At 31.3% G+C, this 20779-nt stretch overlaps 1 protein-coding gene across 1 annotated transcript in view; it reads left to right on the top strand.

Moving 5' to 3' along the window:
- Nucleotides 1-20779, top strand: part of LOC139515788 (tetratricopeptide repeat protein 8-like) — a 41077-nt gene that overhangs the window by 15485 nt on the left and 4813 nt on the right. The window contains exons 8-10 of the mRNA XM_071305481.1: nt 13763-13934; nt 14857-14979; nt 18959-19042. Of these exons, the coding sequence (XP_071161582.1) occupies nt 13763-13934; nt 14857-14979; nt 18959-19042 (379 nt within the window). The remainder of the gene's footprint in view (nt 1-13762; nt 13935-14856; nt 14980-18958; nt 19043-20779) is intronic.

The raw sequence follows: 20779 nt of genomic DNA, 5'->3' as shown, positions 1-20779 counted from the left end.
ATTTTAGAAAAGGAGTTATAGTAATTATTTTACTGTCTACGACTGGTAAAGTTTATCAAGTGAAAGATAAAATTACCGGATATTAATTTAATTTTAATAGTCATCAAAACAAAAGATGTGTTTACAATGAAATAAATATCATTTCAAAATTCAAACTATTCATTTTTATTCATTATCAATATTTGATAAAAAAAAAAAAGAAAAAACTGCCACTTCTTTATTGTTAAGAGATTTAATAGTTATGTTAATAGATGGGTTAAACCGGTACTGATACAGTGCACCGAAGAAAAAGTGCTTTATTTTACGGGACACATCGTTTTAATCTTGAAGTCTGTATTAAGGTATATGAATTCATCATTTACAAAATTTTTTGTTTGCCATCATGATTTGGTTGACCATTACAGAATGTTTTTTCACAAATTTTTATAGACATACTCCCGTTGTTGTTCATTTCCGCTTGTTTACGATAAGTCATTGATCGTATATGTACTGCCTTGTTCTACATTTGCACAAAATCTGCCATAGATTTTGGAAACAACAAAAATCCGCCATAGATTTTGGACGGCATGACGTCACATTTGCCATAGATTATGAATCTGCCATAGATTTTGGAAACAACAAAAATCCGCCATAGATTTTGGACGGCATGACGTCACATTTGCCATAGATTATGAATCTGCCATAGATTTGATTCCTACATATATAAGTCAGCTACACCATGTGATGCGTTTTTTTATTCATCATTCATCAACTTCGTGTTTACTGAAATATTTGGGCAGTCGTGTCATCAGTGAGCAGTTGCTCACACCTTCTCTTTCTTTCTGTTCTCTTTCTTCAGTTTGCCGTAACCAAATGTTATAAAACATTTACACAATTCGTATTACCACAAAACTCAGATGAAATTTGAATTTTAGTGGCTTCATTTTTTTACGTCCTTGAGTTATGTCCCTTTAAAAATAATTTAATTTTAAATGTAACAGGTCTTCTGATTGGCTGACGTTATTTTGTTATCTGTCCATAGACATAATTTAGTCATGTGACCGTGACGTCATCAATGTTTTTTCATGGTTTTCTACGGTTTAAAATGGAATTTAGAATTAAATTATAAGAATTGACTGTAATATTTTTTCTGTCTATTCGAAATAACATAAAAAATGCGGTGCACACTGTCAAATAACCCGCTAGACACGTTATTCAGTGTGCACCAAATTTTTTATGTTATTTCTTCATAGACAGAACAAGTATTACAGTTATTCCTTAAATGGAAAATATGAAAAATTGTTTTATTATCTCCAAATTTAGTTTCAGGAATCTGCAATAAAGCTTAAATAAACTGTCTAAAATAGACAGTTGACCTTGATCATATAGTGGGTATTGGATTTATTGATTTTAAATGCTCAATTTTATTGTTTACATTTACATCTCCAATCGTCTTGAGAACTGTTTGTCGGATATCAGTGCATGGATGAGTATCAACATGCTTAGATTAAACCAAGACAAAACCAAATTAATTGTGTTTGCACCAAAACAACAACTAAAGCAACTATCCAGTTTCCAACTAACATTCGATGGAACTATATTGACTGATGCTTCTTGTGTGAAAAATCTTGGATTTTATTTTGACAAAACACTCAGCATGGAACAACAAGGTAGTGCAACGACAAAAGCATTTTTTCATCAGATACGAAATATTGGTCGCATTAGATCCCTGATTACAGATGAGGCATGTAAGACTCTAGTGTGCTCACTCGTTACATCACAACTAGATTATGGTAATGCGCTGTTATACGGAACAAATAGCTGTGTAATAACAAAACTACAGCGTGTGCAAAATACAGCAGCACGGCTAATAACGCGCAAGAGAAAATACGATTCAATAACACCTGTTCTCATTTCATTGCACTGGTTACCGGTTCATTTTCGTTGTCAGTGCAAACTCCTGCTGTACATTTTTAAAGCAATTCATGGCAAGGCACCATCATACCTACAGGAATTAGTTGAACATTACAAACCTGGTAGAGCCTTACGATCGGAGAAAAGCATGCTGTTACGACTACCAAACGATGTTAGGACAAAACGCTATGGTGAACGACGGTTCGATATTGCCGCACCAACTCTTTGGAACAGCTTACCTTCATCCTTACGAAATGAACAATCTCTTGACGTTTTTAAAAAGGATCTTAAGACATATTTTTTCCGAAGTGCTTTCATTGATTTTTTGTAAATTTTGAAATTTATGAACAATTTGTTTTACCAGTTGATTGTATTGTTAACTTTTACTTAATGATTTTTAATACTTGAGTCACTGTGGTTTAATCATAATCATTATTTTAAATTTATACAGAGGAAATTTTAAATTTTTCTTAACTCATTTTTATTTTTTGAAACTTTTTACTTTTCTTTCATTTTGATTAATTTTAAATTTTTGATATTTTTTGTGTGGGTTGTACATTCTTTTATATTATTCTATTTAACCGACAATCAATGTTTTCATTTTACACGCCACTGCTCAGAAATTGTATTTATGTGATTGTATATTTTGCTTTTACCATATGTATCTTATTTTTTGTTTATTCATGTTAAGCGCTTAGGGTAATTTTTCAAATTATATAATGCGCTATATAAATATTGTATAATAATAATAATAATAATAATAATAATGAGAATGTAATAAATAATATATACTCTATTCACATTCTGGTTATTTACAATGAACTGTTATCTTTGTGTTCATTTATGCATTACTAAAGTTTCCTATGATATGTCTATTTAAAGACAATTACGTACTTCCTTCTTACTTAGGGTTTATTTTTTGGATGCATCTTCTTCCTGGTAGACCAAATATTTGTCTTATAACAGGTTAATGATAAATTACTTTTAAGGTATGAAACGATTTAAATATGATATCTTCATTTTGATTTGATCTGATTGTTACATGGAGTGTATGTGCTGTATATCTCATAGACATGGAATTAACTAATGATAGTAGTTCTATAGACAAAAGTGAAATGGACTTGGAACTTGCAATAAGGTCAAACAATTTAATATCGTTAAAAGAAGTTCTTCTAAAAGGGGCTAATGTAAACTGGCAAAACTGTGATGGCAATACTGCTCTACACATAGCTGTTTCTGAAGATGCTGGTATAGACATATTGAGAACGTTAATGGAAAATGGTGCAACCGTAGCAGTAGAAAACAATGACAACAAAACACCAGTACAGTGTCTGAAACCAACAAGTTTACAAACAGTAGCTAATTTGTTAAAGTTAGAAAAGTGTTTTGATTTTAGGGATAGTAACAATAACTCTTTGATGCATGTATTCATGGCAAGGGATATGAAGTTTGATAAAGAAGATTTTTGGAAGATGATTGTTACTGAATATGAACATCTGAATATAGACTTTAATTCTCAAAATAAATCTGGGGCTACACCATTGATGCTAGCTGGTCAAGACTTTGAAGAAAAAAACTTAAAATATGTTCTAGACAATGTGGATAATCTTGATCTTTTTGTGATGGATTCTAATGGTGACACATTTCTTCATGTATACATGCATTTGACTTTTGGTTTGGATTTAGATTGTTTTACCACTCTTCTTCAAGGAAAATTAAAGTATTGTCCAAAACTGGTTGTCAAAAAGCTTTTAAATTCACAAAATTATGAAAAAGACACACCGTTCCATAGATTTTTAAGAAATACTATCCCTTTAAAGGTTTATTTGCTTCAGCTATTTATAGATGCAGGAGCTGATGTTAATAGTTGTAACACTTTTGGAAGAACTGTCCTACATGGTATTTTTAGGGACATGTACACGACAGATCCTAGAACTGGAACTAAGGATGAAGAAGACCAAAATACCAAATACCTTGTTAAATGTGGGGCAGATATTGATGCACAAGATTGCTATGGAGATTCCCCTCTGTTTTTAGCCAATGATGTTAAAAGTGTTGGTATGTTGATAAAGTTAGGAGCTAATGTCAATATTCAGAACAAATTTGGACAAACACCTCTGATTAAGCATGCTTTGTACCCATATAAACACTTCAAAGTCTTTAATAAGCTTATTGCAGCAGGTGCTGATGTTAATATTAAAGATCACCATGGCAGTACAGTCTTACATTACGCTGCCTGGGTTGACTTTAGAATACTAAGACATATTGTTCCATATTTTCTCCTGAATGATTGTGCAATTTCCCATGATGCATTGGGACATCTCCCATGTCACAAAGCATATGAAAGTAGAAATAAAGAAATGTTTGAACTACTCTGTAAATGTGACAAGGCTGTCCATGGAAGCAGCGACAATTTCAAGTTTCGAAAGAAAAGAGTGAAACTGGCAGACTTAGATGATATTAACCAATTTGTTAATGATTTTCAATGTTACCAAGGAAGTGACATCTCAAAATTGCTGGAGATACCTAGAATTGGATCTGTTGTATTTGAACAAGAAGCTGAAATGATTAGATTAGCAGTTAATGGTCTTGTTATGAATTTATGTCATGAAATATCAATCAGAGATGAATTGTTAATTCCATCACTTGTTCATTCTGGTAGCATTTGTGAAAACACAAAAGTTGGCCTTCCTGATGAGTTTGATTTTGTATGTATTCTTGAAAAACTAAGTGAGAAATGTGAAATAGATTATTTAAATACTAATGATGAAAGTGGATTTGCAGTTCTAAAATTAAAAACAGAATTTAGTTGTCATGAATGCCAGTGTTTGTTTGCTGAGAGCGGACATCTGGTTACCAGCCATGTTTGGGAAAGATTTAATTCTGTCATGAAAGATGTTTTTAAAAGTCCAAAATTTTCCTGTCATTCAAACATAAGATATATTGAGGTCGATGATTGTGCAACCCTTAACTACGTTACCAGTCCTACAATTGTGTGTGTTATATTTTGGAATGGGTGTTTTTACAAAGATTTTAGTATAACAATTGACCTTGCACTTGCGTGTTGTGTCAAAGGATATTGGCCAAAAAATGCAAATATTGAAAAACTTACATGTGACGTCCAGCAATTAAGAGAGGAAGGAGCATTACTATTGATACAAACAGAATTTGAGAATCGGTTAAATTTTCCACAAAATGTCCGTGTCTCATCACTTAATGCTGAAATAAAACACATGGATTCCATTCCAGACATTGCCAAGGATGCATATAGAATATGTAAAATCTGCTGTGAAAGCGGGATCTGTCCTGGTTTAGTTGTTAACCACACTGTTGAAGTCAAAGACATATTATCAAGTTACATGCTGAAAAATTGCATGTTTCATGTATTAGAAAAATATCAAAAAGCTGATTTTCATGATATTAGCACAAAGCCATACAAAGACAAAGAACTGTTTAAGTTTGTGGGACAGATATTTCATACTTTGCTCGAATTTCTAAACGAGGAAAACTTGCCATCTTTCATATTTCCTTGGCAGAACATTTTCACTTTTAGAGGTGTCAATAACAGAACAGTAGAAAAAAGTCATGTTATATGCTCCTATATGAAAGTCTTTGTTAAATTTATTCTAAGATTATTTGGAGAGAATGTAGATTTTACAGACATTGACACTGGTTGTTTGTCTGAATACAGGACAAATGACAGGTATGGATATGAAGAAATTTTTTTTGGTAATGACAATATTTTTTCATCATGATTCCTTCTGTCTTGATTATCTTTGAAACTTGTGTTATATAGATTAGACCGTTTGCGATTTGAATGGATTGACACTAGTCATTTTGGGGCCTTTTATAGCTTGCTGTTCCATTTGAGCTAAGGCTCTGTGTTGAAGTACTTTGACCTATAAAGGTTTACTTTTACAAATTGTGACTTGGATGGATAGTTGTCTCATTGGCACTCATACCACATCTTCTTATATCCATGTAATTATAAATAAAAATGAAATAAAACAAGAATCAAAGCTATTGGAAATTTGTGAAACCTGTTGTGTTGTTTGATTTCTGTCTGCTTATATTCAAATATATTAGTTCTACTATTGATATGTTTATAACTAGAGAATTAATCAGACAGCCACCCACTAATCAAGAGAGGTAATTGTATGACCGTCAAATTGCTTTCAAATGTTTTTGTGAACTTAATCAGAGGGCTCCTTTTTATCTGTATACTGTATATTCTGAAATTATTCCAAGGTTTTTATAAATGCAAATAATAGGACTTGATGATTATCGCAATAATAAAAGCTTGCATTCTGATATCTGATGCATATTATATATCTTTGCAGATTTTCCTGAAATTGCAATAATAAATTTTGCATTTTGTCCTTTTTTATGTCTCATTTATGAATTTTGTTTTCTGTTCTGTGCATCGTTCCTTCATTCGTCCGTCTATCTGCCCGTCCATTCATTTTGTTGTTTGTTTGTTTGTCTGCCCGTCTTTCCCACTTCAGGTTAAAGTTTTTGGTAAAGGTAGATTTGATGAAGTTGAAGTCCAATCAGCTTGAAACTTAGTACACATGTTCCCTATGATATGATCTGTATGTTTATGCTTAATTAGAGTTTGACCCCTATTTCACGGTCCATTACACATAGAAAATGATAGTGAGAGTGGGGCATCCGTGTACTATGGACACATTCTTGTTTAGAATCTACAATAATTTCTAAATTTACAGTAGACATAAAAATAAGGGGATGTGGTGTGATTGTTCTGGAGACTCTTGTTATCGCTGTGAATGTTTATTTTATTGTATTTCTTTTAGACAATAAATTAAAATATTAAATAATCACACCTGCGCTTTCTTCAATAATATTTTAACAATTTTGTGTACTAGTATTTCAAAAATATAGAAAATTTCATCGCTCTAATTCAAAGTACCCTAGGTATGTACAAATTTATGTCAAGGGGTCTTGTATTCTGTTGGATGTCTTCAGACATATTGATTTGTTAACTTAATCAACTTTACCAAATCACTACTTTACATTAAAATTCATGACCCAGATTGTTTCGCAGAGTAAATAACTTTGCTATTTGAGGCTTAAAACATTAAGAAATAAATGGGGAAGGGTTATGAAAAATATTTGCAAGTAATATTTTGTCCACACTAGAGACTATATACCGGTATGTAGACAATGAAATTTCAAACGACAATAACTATGTTCTTGTACCAAATAGTAACTTATAATAACATCTTCTTTCTTAACAATTTTGTCTTTTTGTTTTGTTCACACTTTGTTGTCAATATAATGGAATTTTTATTCAACTGTCATACAAGTGATAGGTTTAACTAGCTGTAAAACCAGGTTTAATCCACCATTTTCTACATAAAACAGGCTGTTTTTTTAACTTGGAATTATTTTCAATTATGGAATTTGCATAATTTCTTGTGCTTGAAATTTTTTATCAATTCCATGTTTATCCTTTTTATATTTTTTAGCTCACCTGGCCCTAAGGGCCAAGTGAGCTTTTCCCATCACTTTGCATCTGCCATGGCTAAAAATAGAACATAGGGGTAAAATGCAGTTTTTGGCTTATAACTCAAAAACCAAAGCATTTACAGCAAATCTGACGTGGGGTAAAATTGTTCATCAGGTCAAGATCTATCTGCCCTGAAATTTTCAGATGAATCAGACATTCCGTTGTTGGGTTGCTGCCCCTGAAATGGTAATTTTAAGGAAATTTTGCTGTTTTTGGTTATTATCTTGAATATTATTATAGATAGAGATAAACTGTACAGAGCAATAATGTTCAGCAAATTAAGATCTACAAATAAGTCAACATGACCGAAATGGTCAGTTGACCACTTTAGGAGTTATTGCCCTTTATAGTCAATTTTTAACCATTTTTCGTAAATCTTATTAATCTTTTAGAAAAATCTTCTCCTCTGAAACTACTGGGTCAAATTTAACCAAACTTGGCCATAATCATCATTGGGGGATCTAGTATAAAAAATGTGTCTGATGACCCGGCCAACCAACCAAGATGGCCGCCATGGCTAAAAATAGAACATAGGGGTAAAATGCAGTTTTTGGCTTATAACTCAAAAACCAAAGCATTAAGAGCATATCTGACAGGAAGTAAAATTGTTGATCAGGTCAAGATCTATCTATCTATCGATAATCGGTTGTTAGGTTGCTGTCCCTGAATTGGTAATTTTGAGGAAATTTTGCTGTTTTTTTGTTATCTTGAATATTATTATAGATAGAGATAAACTGTAAACAGCAATAATGTACAGCAAAGTAAGAACTAAAAATAAGTCACTATGACCAAAATAGTCAATTGACCCCCTAAGGAGTTATTGCCCTTCATAGTCAATTTTTTACAATTTTCTTAAAATTTGAAGATTTTCAATAACATTTTCCACAGAAAGTACTGTTATAGATAGAGATAATTGTAAGCAGCAAGAATGTTTAGTAAAGTAAGATCTACAAACACATCACCATCACCAAAACACAATTTTGTCATGAATCCATCTGTGTCCATTGTTTAATATTCACATAGACTAAGGTGAGCGACACAGGCTCTTTAGAGCCTCTAGTTTAGTGTTGTGTGCAGCACAGTACATTCTATTGAAAATGTGCTATCTTCTTTGTAATAGAAAGTGTTGTGTGCCGCACAGAACATTAAAATAAAGATTAAACTTGGAATTTATTAAAAATTTCAAGCCAAAGAAATTATTGAAATTCCAAAATAAAAAAAAATTCCATGTGTAAATAATAGCCTGTTATAAGGAAATGCCTGTACCAAGTCAATATTGTACATGTGTTTTTCGTTTGGTTTATATGACCTTGACCCCTTTTTCTTTGATTATGTTCAGTTTATGTGATAGTTGTTGTAAAGCTTCATATTTAGGACTATCAACATAATATCAATAGTTAGTAAAGAAGGTGAGACTTTTCAGCGAGTGCACTCTTGTTCATTTGGTGTCCATAGTCCTAATATTCTGAAAAAGGCCATTTATGCCTGTTACTTTAATCAGAGTTAAGAAATTGCTGTGTTATTGGCAGTCATTGTCTCCACTGTTCACTGCAAATACAGCTACCTAAATATGTTTGAGTTATCTTCCTTTGGTAATGATTCCAATGATATTGATCTATATTTTATACCTGTAACTTGCTGTTCAACAGCGTTGGAAATTCTATAAATTATGTTTGCTCTTCACTCAAATGAATACTTCAATAGTCACTTAATGCTCTAGCCTTCAGTGTTAATTATCAGGATAATGGTCTAGTTGGTTTACCATATGGTCTGACTAAGTACCAGTGCTTATAATTATCCTGAATACAGAACCTTGAACTTTATCTATAGTCAGAGTAGGTTATATTTCTTAATGATTTGTAGCTTCAACCATTTTTCATATGATGTTCAATTTACGGTAATTATTTACAGTAGAATATGTCTGGTATATAATGGTAACAAATGTTATTACACATCAAAATGAATTCAATTTACATTGTCATATCGGGGCCTTTTATAGCTGACTATGTGGTATGGGCTTTGCTCATTGTTGAAGGACGTACGGTGACCTATAGTTGTTAATGTCTGTGTTATTTTGGTCTCTTGTGGACAGTTGTCTCATTGGCAATCCTACCACATCTTCTTTTTTTATATCATCTACTGTGGATATTTTCCATGAAACAATAGAATGAAAATAAGCAATTATTGAAGTCTTGAGATTAAAAACAAAAACTAAAGAAATAATTTCATTAAAAGATTAAAATTGAACATTTGAACCCCTGCTGTGCTTAAAAGTTTTGTTTGGATAAGAAAGGTGTAAGCTAGGTGTAAAAAGGTAAATAGATTACAGATAAAGGAATATCTATTTTAGGTTATGATATAAGAGTTTTATCTAGACAGTATTAGTCCATGCAGGTTCATTTCAGACAGGTTCCCAGTATAGTAATCAATAAATTAGATATAATTCTGCACCATTTGGCTACTCTATTAGGATTTTTAAGTTGAGACGAATAAGGAAGGGGAAATTGTGGTTTTAAACAGCACTACCAGTTACTTTTTATATTTTAAATATAATTAAGAGTTCAGTTTAAAAGAGAAATATTTATTATCAAAGCATCAATTTGTAAAGCACTTACAACCCATTTCCTATAATTACAAGTGAGCGGAAGTTGATAGCCTGTCAATTGCACAAACACCCAAGTATTAACACATAACTTTTGTTGTTTATACTTTATTTTAGTACAAAAATGTTTCTAAAAGTCTTCCTCAATTTAAATACATGTACTGACCAATGAGATTGGCTTTATTGTGTAATTAAAACAAAGTGTTATTTTTTCTTAGCAAAGGTGAGGAGTACTTTTGCTATAGACTTTTGTCTATGTAGAGGTCATGCAGGGGTCAAATGGTAAATGCTGTGTTTAAGATTCTCAGATTTTCCAGTGGACCAGAAATAACTGTACTGTGTCTTTTTTCAAGATTTTGAAATCCCCTTAGTGGAACTATGGTATTTGTTTTTTGCTCATCCATTCATTTGTGTACTCCTAGTGTAGGATTATCTTACTGTGTTGAAGACCTATTGGTGGCCTTGACGTGCTCTTTTGGTCCGGTTGTTGTCCCTTAGACCTCCTCCCTGTTTCTGTAAATTCCATTCTCTCTATTTTATATAGCTACCATGTAGAATCCTGCTATCATCATTAACAAACAATGATTCAAACGAAGGAAAGAAAAGACATTTCATGATTTTTTATCAATTTAAAAAAAAGATAATTCCAATGGGTTGATCATGGATCAGTCTTTTCGTCTCCCTCATATTTACCATTATTTTTTTGTTGGTTGAAATAAAGTTTCCTCCAATTTGCAATTTTCAAAATAGTGGATCATCAAATATTTTTAAGAAATACATCACAAACACAATTTTCAGGTTAAATACTCCATAATTTGGGTAAAATTTAAAAACTCAGATATCCCCCCCCCCCTTCCCCCCCCCCCCCCCCCCCCCCCAATCTATAGATTTCTATACTATATAACTAAAACCATAACTGTTTACAAACTTTAATTTATAGCTTAATAATGAAATATTTGATGCTATCGGACTATATCTTAAGGGTATTAAGGTGAGAGTGTTGGATAGATAAGTGAATCTATACGGGGGTTGTCCCCATATTGACATAGATAAGAGGTCGTTAAATGTCACTATACATGTAAATTGAGGAATGATTACTGACCTTATCTCTAACATTATATTAAGTACCGGTGATATTATAACAATAAAGTTATTAAAGGTCATCAGGGTGGAACCAATTAAACTGATTTGGTCCGTAATACCTTAAATGGTGATTTTGTATGTAATTGGCCATCCATCTCTTCTAGAAACAAAAACTTTTAAAAATATTTCAATTTTTTTCATTAAATGTGACAGGGATGGAATTATATCCATTCTATATAAGAAGTAAGAACCATGATGATGAAGAACACATTAACCAATCAAAAAGGATGCAAGCTAACTTATTCCAATTTGCAAAAACATTAAGGAAGCAAATCCTGATGATATCAATCTTGTTAGAAAAAAGGAATATAAGATTCTCCATCTTCAGTTTGTATATTTGTCTGTTCCAATAACTGTCTTTATGAACGTTAAAGCCTGAATTATAAAGGAATTGTAGACATCTAAACAATTTGCATGTTAACTTTAATAGGTGTTTAAAAGCTATGGCCTGTGGTTATACAAAAAAATGCTAAATTGAAGTTTCAAAATGATTTTTCCTTCAATCTTATGCTATTATGTCATTGACTCTTTGGTTATGAAAATTGATTTAGGTAGTTTAGAAATGTTGGGTTGTTGCATTAACACTCTTGTTTTAACTATTAGGCTTCAACATGCTATACTGTGACCTTATCGCTATTTAGTCCATTCCGGGAAAAACAGTCATTTATACAACTTCCTGTTTTGGGTCACCGGCCGAAAAATGGAGGTCATCAGTAGTGAGCTGAGGGAGAAAAAACTTTAGAAAGTGATCACCAAGAAACTTTGATATAGAATGATCCACTTTTTTCGAAATTAAAATTGAAGTAAAAAAATATTTTGTTTGAAGTATTTACGTTAGTTTAAACAGGTCTCATTAAAAAGTATCATGCATGGTGAATTGTTTAAACAGGGTCCCAGATAGCTTCAACTGGATGAAAAAGTTGTGTAATTTTAGAACTTATCCGGAATGGAGTAAATAGCGATTAGGGGTATTAGATAGGAACATTGTTTTATTGCAACTTTAGGTTCATTGCCATTTTCAAAATCAGGAGAATAGACCATGCAAGATTGTCTATTCTAAAAGCTTATAACTTATTACTATTATGTAAAAGATGACTATTGCATTGGTGTCTCCTGACAGACGAATTTAAGCCATACAATGAACAAGACTGGGGTGCACAAATATCAATTAACATTGAATAATGTTTGAAAAATTTAAATATTAATCAAATCTGTTATATTTGTTAATGAATAAATTACCGCTTTAAATTTAAATGATGTTTAACTTTAATTAAGGTTTTTGCCACCAATTGCAGGTGTTAATACATGACTGAAATGGATGATATATTACCAATCCATTACTAAAATGAATTCTGATTGTAGTCAAATTCAAAACCTCATCAGAAATGGTATTTATTCTTCCAGGAAGCAGTATTAATATTTACCAGACAAAATTAAAAAAATTACATATGCAATTAAATGATGCAAGTTTTGTTTAATAACAAAACAAAATCACTTGCTGTTATGTTTGGTAATATTCTCTGTACAAATTGTACTTTTGATTCCCACATACTGATGTAATTATATCAGACTGTACTCTTATAGTCATTGTTGTCACTCAAAACACCATCATTAATCATTTCAAACTGGGAAATGAAATTGGATATGATTTTTTTCTATTATTTTTAAAAACAGAAACAGAATTACGTATTATGTATTGTTTGAAAAATTGATTTTCCAAAGGAGAAAGATAAATTGATACATATTAGTATTCCTCTGTGATAACAAAAGTAAGGGATGTTGTCATGTAGCTTGTGTTGAATTGCATAGTCTAAGTAATGTGTCTGACTTGATTCAGCAACAATTTCTGGAGCAGTCTGGTTTTCCATTTATCTGTGAAATGAAGCACAAGCCAATTTGGGTAGTTTTTCACATTGGTTGACCTCTTTGTATTAAACAAAAAAACCTGATATGTTCTTCTGTCCAATCACAAGTAAGGTAGTATAATTTTTTTCTTCAAATAAACTTGTGTTTGTTGACTTGTTTTCAAATTATGGATTGCGTTCCAGAATTCCTGAATTTATTGCATTTCTAAAAGGTCTAATAAAATATAAAATATCACTATAAAAATAATTCCAAAATGTAACAGACTTTAGTTGAGCATTTGTTTAAAGTAGTTCACCTACAGTGATGACTAGCGTGTCACAATGAGGTTGTGATTTTGAACACCTTCTGTGGCAAGGTTTGTTTGACTCCAATCTTAATTGACTAGTATTACTAGTTTTCTGGCAAAAAGTAGGTGTTTTTATCTGTGAACTGCAGCGTCCTTCACCACCAAAAGTTTGAATGATTTGGCAAAGAGTCCTGAAGTGGTGCTTAACACAACATTCAATAAATCTATCAATCTATGATGTACCAAAAGAATGACTCTCTCCAAAACAAATTGGGTCTAAATGAAAGTCCTGATTTAAACAGGATGCTACTCACTCATAATAGTTTCAAGTGAATAAAGGTTTAGGTTAATGAATGATATGTTTCAAATACATTTTGTCTGCTGTAATGTCATCAACATAGATGTATTAAGTATTTTTTATTATTTATCTTGTATTTTTCAGACGATTATTACAGATGGGTGTATATAATGCTGAATTGTTCAGTAATTTAGGACTATGTTGTTTTTATGCTCAGCAATATGATATGACACTAACATGTTTTGAGAGGGCCTTGTCTTTAGCAGAGGAACAAACGATGGCTGATGTTTGGTTTAATATTGGACATATTGCCTTGGTAAGCTATAGGGAGAACAAAAACATCATTATTGTTTATATTAAAGGTAACATTGAGAATGGAAATGGGGAATGTATCAAAAAGACAACAATCAAATCAAAGAGCAGACAACAGCCCAAGGCCACCAATGGGTCTTCAATACAGTGAGAAAATCCCACACCATGATGTGGGCTATGGCTGGCCACTTAAAAAAGTTTATACTAGTTCAGCAAAAATGGACGTCACAATAAACTCCAAAACATTATAAATAAACCAAAAATTAAAAAAACAAATGTTCAAGACTTATAAAGGCCAGGAACAGGAGCAAAAATGTGGAGGGGTTAAAAATGTTTTGCGAGATCTCAACCCTTCCCAACCAATGAAATTGCCTTGCAAGAGATATTCTTTTGTGTTAGAGAGTATAGGGGACACAAATCTTGCCTGTCAAAGTTTTTGACTGACTTTAGTTTTATTTTTATTATAGGGTATAGGAGTTATAAATCTTGCCTACCAATGTTTTCACTTGACTTTAGTTTTATTTTTATTATAGGGTATAGGAGTTATAAATCTTGCCTACCAATGTTTTCACTTGACTTTTTTTTATTTTTATTATAGGGTATAGGAGATATAAATCTTGCCTACCAATGTTTTCACTTGACTTTAGTTTTATTTTTATTATAGGGTATAGGAGATATAAATCTTGCCTACCAATGTTTTCACTTGACTTTAGTTGTATTTTTATTATAGGGTATAGGAGATATGAATCTTGCCTACCAATGTTTTCACTTGACTTTAGTTGTATTTTTATAATGGTGTATAGGAAATATGAATCTTGCCTACCAATGTTTTCGCCTGACTTTAGTTATTCTTATGATAGTGTATAGGAGATATGAATCTTGCCTACCAATGTTTTTGCCTGATTTTAGTTTTATTTTTATTATAGGGTATAGGAGATATGAATCTTGCCTACCAATGTTTTCGCCTGACTTTAGCCAATAATAACGATCATGCAGAAGCATATAACAACTTAGGTGTTTTAGAACTGAGGAAAGGCCACATAGATTTGGTAAGATTACTACATGTACATAGTTTATATATATATGTTTTTTTTATGTCTGTTTATATCAAAGGTATGGGATTATGTCCAGACGATTTTGGTGGGTTTTTTTCCAGGTTGCTTTCAGTAACATATTTTTACATTTTTACTTATACTCCTATGAAATCAGTTAAGATTTATTAAGAAAAGACCAGAAAAACTCACTGAAGAGCAGCAATAAATGCTTAGTTTGTAAAATGCATATTTTAAAAAGTTAAGTTAAAGTTTAAGTTTGTTAGGGACGAAGATGTATTTGTTTTTTTTTAAGAAAAAATATGGTTGGTAAAATTGTATTTTTTTAGTCAGTGTACGGTAGGGTATATTTGGTGTCTGGTGTATCCATTGATGCTTTAAGTGATATAAAGCATACACCGTTAAAATGTTTCATGACTTTATCACATGACAGATGACACAACTTTGTTGACTGTTTTGGTGACGAAAAATCGTGAATTCAGGATCAATCACTTTGCATTTTATTGAAGTTGTACCAGCCACTGACCAGAAATCATGATTTACGAGATGAAACACTTTGCATATATTTGATGTTCAACCACTGACCACAATTCATGATTTACAGGAATAAACACTTAAAATATTTTAAAACGATTGACACTTGAAGTAAACTTAAGTGACAGCCTTCTTCAGTACTGCATGTACAAAATCACATAAAACCTTCTGTAATAAATTATTCTAAAATAACAAGTAAATACATCTAAAGTAATTATCTAATTTGTACAAAGTGATTGTTTTTACAATAAATGTCAATGTATGATTAGTGTAGAGTCAAATGTGATTGCTCTGAATAGATAATATTACAATTTATTGCCTTGAACTCTACAGAAAGACGGAGAACATTGACAGGGGTTGAAATTGCAGAAATTGTACCCTTTTCTGTCATTTTAGGGGCACATTTTAGAATATTTTTTTCACAATTGTGCCACACCAAATTTTTATAATATTTGCGCTTATCCATTTAATAGTCAACTCAGGTAAATATAAGGATAATTTATATCAAGGCATTTATGTATTTCATTTGCACATATTGAAGAGTAAACACTATTTTGTTTTAGGCTAAGTCATTTTTAATGTTGCATCATGGTACAAAGATGGAGTTTAGATTATTTGATGTCAGTAACTCAAATAGATCATTTGATATATTACACTTACCATGATCACTCATTTGACAAATGTTTGATGTCTTTGTGTATTGAAGAAGCCCTCACAAGTAGGATAGGTCGATTGTGATTTTTGTTTTAAGAAAGTTATTATTTGCAAGTGTTTAATCAAGGCCCAACCGTTTTTTTTTTTTGTTCCATTCTTCAAAGGGTCCTCTAAAAATTGCAAGCTTAAGGCCAACCCTATTTTTGAATATTCAGTATTTTATCAATAGAATGGTACATGTATCTCTTTTTAAAGTGCTTTTTTTCCTATATTGATTTTAATTTGAATTTGATTAATTCCTGAAAAGTGATGTGTTAAAAAAATGAATAGATTTAAATTATTATTTCCTTCATCCTGTTGTTTTAAATTGTATTTTTTATCAGTGGTATGGTATTACTTTCCCTTCCATTGGCTTTCTCTTGGCGTGCAGTTTTCACAAACGCACAATCTCAGTTCTGAGAGGCTAGAGATACAATTAGGTCCATAATAAATACTGTAAATTCAGAAATTATTGCAAGATTTTTATTTAGGTGAGTATTGCAATCTAAGGAACTCACATTCTTATATCGGATATATAAACAATGTATATCTGTATTCAGATTTTCCTGAAATTGTAATAATTTATCTCTCATTTGGGTCCATTCTTCAAAAATCACAATAATTTCTGAATTTACAGAACTTAAAAATACAAATGGCATTCTGACTTTAGCTTGTACAAGATGATATAGCATGATATCATAGCTAAGTGGATGCACCACATGCACATTTTAAAACTTTTGTTTTGTAAGCGGTGCCTAAAACCAAAAACTGTGAGGGTACTTTTCTTCAACTTTATTAATTTTTGTTGTTGTTGGAATATTTTTGGTTTATAACATAACTGTTGAAATGAAATGAACAATCTTTTTTATAAGTTGAAAAAAAGTTTTCCCATACATTTTTAGAAAAAGTTTAATGACCAGAAAGCGTTTTACCTTAATCAAATAAAATTAGTTAGATTACTAAAAATTTGCTTGTAATTTTAAAAGTGGTTCTCCAAATTGACCTTTTGTGCAATTTGTTAAATCTATTTGGAAAAAAATTATAGAACCATTATAAAATCTTTTATTTTCAAATATGAAGCAAGCTGTTTGCTTGGCTTTTTTAATGTGTTGATTGATAACTTTTTATTTTTTGTGTAATATTTTCTTCAATTGTGAGTCAGTATTATCCTCTGGCCTTTTTCTCAAATATGCTAATTTGATAAAGATTTTTAATAAATCTTTGTCTAAGTTTGTAACAGAGCTATTTATCAACTGTTTTGTGTCCAGTTTTATGTCCCAAGTTTCCAGTTTATAATTTTATATGTCTTCTTGTATATCTATCATGATTCAAAAATGCTCTTTCCATTTGATATATAAAAAAAATTAACCTTTTAACCTTTTGACCTTAAGTTGGGGTAAGTTCAAAACAATGATTGCATCAAATTTTTCCTGTCTAGTTTTAAAGCTTAAGTTCCAAGTTTGTTTGTCTTCTTGTATATTTATCTTACTTTAAAAATACTCATTAAATTTAATATCCTTTTTTTTTGTTTTACCTTATGACCTTTTTAAAGTGGGGTCAAGTTTTAAACATCAAAGATTGCTGTTACAAACATGAAATTCAAACAGTTCCATGTACTATCTGTATACATGTAATGTATGACACCATTAAAGGATGTTGATTCATAATAAAGCATTAAATATCAGACCGAACCTTAAACTCCTGTCAGACAAGGTCAAGGTGACATCAAAGATCGTAATGACGACATTACTAAACTATAAACGCTGTCTCTTTTGAAATTAAGAACATAATGTTGATATGACGTTACATCACGACCCATACAAAGTGTAACACGGTACATTACTCTTTTGGTAACAAGTATACAGGTGAAAGATTTATTGTACATTTAATACACAGATAATATTAATTGTTTATGTCAAAAATGCACCTTAAGGCTTGATACTGTTATTTATTGAAATACAGAATATAACTTATTTTATACAAAAAATGGTTTACCAAGTTCCTAATATAGTTAACTAAATTACAATTGGTGCAAGGTGTAAAATGGTAGTCATATCATGAAAAGTAAACATTAATTTGAAATATTATACAATTCATTTAAAATCTTGAGAGGTTCTTTTTTTCAAAATGACAGCTCGCTTTTCATTTTTAATTGGTTATATATTTCTGAAAGAAATAATGAAAGAGAAATGCATGTTTTAATAAAAAATCCTATTTGAAATAAAAGTTGAAACTGTACATAGTATAACCTATGAGCTCAAATAACTGTTTATCTTTTTTTATAAATTGCATGTTCTGCCTCTGGTAGTATTATCGTGACCTGCATTTAATGTTTGACTCTTGGTGAAAGTCCTATATTTATCTCATTAGATCTACAGATTTTTCTGCTACTTACTCAAGGTCTGCTTAAGGAACAAGTATACTTTAGTGATACTTGATTTTGTGATCTGGCCAAAGTCTGTAATTTATACTTTGTCAAAGTACAAATTACAGACTTTGACCAAACCACAAGATCAACTTTGTTAAAAATTTGAATTTGTAGTTAACCTTTACCAATGATGTCCTTGAAAATTGATATCTTTACCAATAATAATGAATCAACAGTTCTTTCTGAAGTTAAATACTAGACTTTGGATGCAGTAACCAAACTTACTACCACAAGCCTTCTTATGAACAGAAAATGTCATTCAACCCCAACCATCTTAAATGTATTATAACCATATAGTTATGAATATTCTGTGTTTTTCAGGCCAGATCCTTTTTCCAGGCAGCTTATATAATAGCGCCACATATGTATGAACCACATTATAATTGGGCAGCATTAGCAGATCAGGTATGTGTGATAATATTAGTGCTTTGATTTTGTTATTGTTATTTGGACCCTTAACAGAGAACACTAAAAAAAAATTCAGACTTCCACACTTAAAGCCAGACAATTTACTATTGACTAAAATAGTTTCCTAAGTGCAATATTTTCTGAACTATTGCCCTACATGGCACCAACCAGCCAGCTTTTTTTACTGCACTGAAAAATTGGCAATATTGATAATGTTTCAACTTGAAATTCAATACTCTTTAGTGAAATAAAAAAACAACAACTTTTAAGTTATTTCGCTTCCTGACTGAAGAAGCCCCACCCATACAATAAGGTAAATTCTTCTTCTTTAGAATGTTCACAAGAAATATGTTTTAGGCTAAGTGTAATTATAAATCATGCCAATTTTTTTATTTTAATAATTACATGTTGCAACTTATTATAATGCATAGTTCATTATCAATGTATCTTCTCTCTTACTGCATAAAATATATCACAAATATATATATAGGTGACGATAAAATAAACAAACCAACAAACAAATGACAAACAAAGAGAGCCTGAGGGTCAAAAGGAAAACTATAAATTATGTGAATGATATACAAACAAATGGAAAACATCACAACTTCGCAGCCACACCTGGATTCATCTGTCTATATACGTATATAGACATTTTTCACAAAAAATATTACAAGTGACATTATAGTCTTTACCGCATAATCTTCTTAATTACCACAAAATGTGTAAAGATTTGCGTGTTAACTATGGTGGTCAAACCAAATGATCATAATTGACAGTTTTAAACCACATATCTGAAATAACAATTTACTGCACTTTAAAGACATTGTGACACAACAGATTAAGTGCAAGTCACAAATATAATACAAGTATGATTTAGTTTTCTCAAATTTGTAGTGTCAATTAATGATGAAAATAGTACTTTATAAAGTGTATATGTCTTTTATTTATATTTTTTATTGTCATAAACTCTGAATGTCAATTATTAGAATTTTTTTTTTAATAACAACTTAATACGTTTTATGTGTTTGAAAGTGCTTTTCTAGAATAATCTTCATTGGGAAGTCCAAAGCCCTAAATTTGGAAGCCAAGGATATATAAGAAATGAAACACATGGAAAGAAATATGATCAAAAGGGACCTAAAAAATATTAGCCAAATCATTCAAAGGTCAAAACAGGTGGGAAGAGCGGGAAGACTTTTAATGCCAACTTAGTTTGCAAATACAGGGCATTTTTATACCCTACATTGATTTTGTGGTACCCTGCTTTCCAAATTGTGTTAAATAGTCTATGTCTGCTTACCAAGATGGTTGCCATCATATTGCAAAACAAGAATGTGTCCAAAGTACACGGATGCCCCACTCGCACTATCCTTTTCCATGTTTCATGGACCGTGAAATGGGGTAATTATCTAATTTGGCATTAAAATTAGAAAGATCATATCATAAGCAACAAGTGTACTAAGTTTCAGGTTGATTGGACTTCAGTTTCATCAAAAACTACCTTGACCAAAAACTTTAACCTGAAACTCCCACTTTCATTTTCTATGTTCAGTGGACTGTGAAATTGGGGTCAAAAGTCTAATTTGGCTTAAAAATTAGAACGATCATCTCATAAGCAACAAGTGTACTAAGTTTCAAGTTGATTGGACTTCAGCTTCATCAAAAACTACCTTGACCAAAAACTTTAACCTGGACGGACAAACGGAACCACAGATGGACGGACAGACGAACGGA

The sequence above is a fragment of the Mytilus edulis genome, chromosome 3, assembly GCF_963676685.1.
Source record: "Mytilus edulis chromosome 3, xbMytEdul2.2, whole genome shotgun sequence".
In the NCBI taxonomy this organism is placed as follows: domain Eukaryota; kingdom Metazoa; phylum Mollusca; class Bivalvia; order Mytilida; family Mytilidae; genus Mytilus; species Mytilus edulis.
This window is presented reverse-complemented; position numbering and strand designations above follow the sequence as displayed.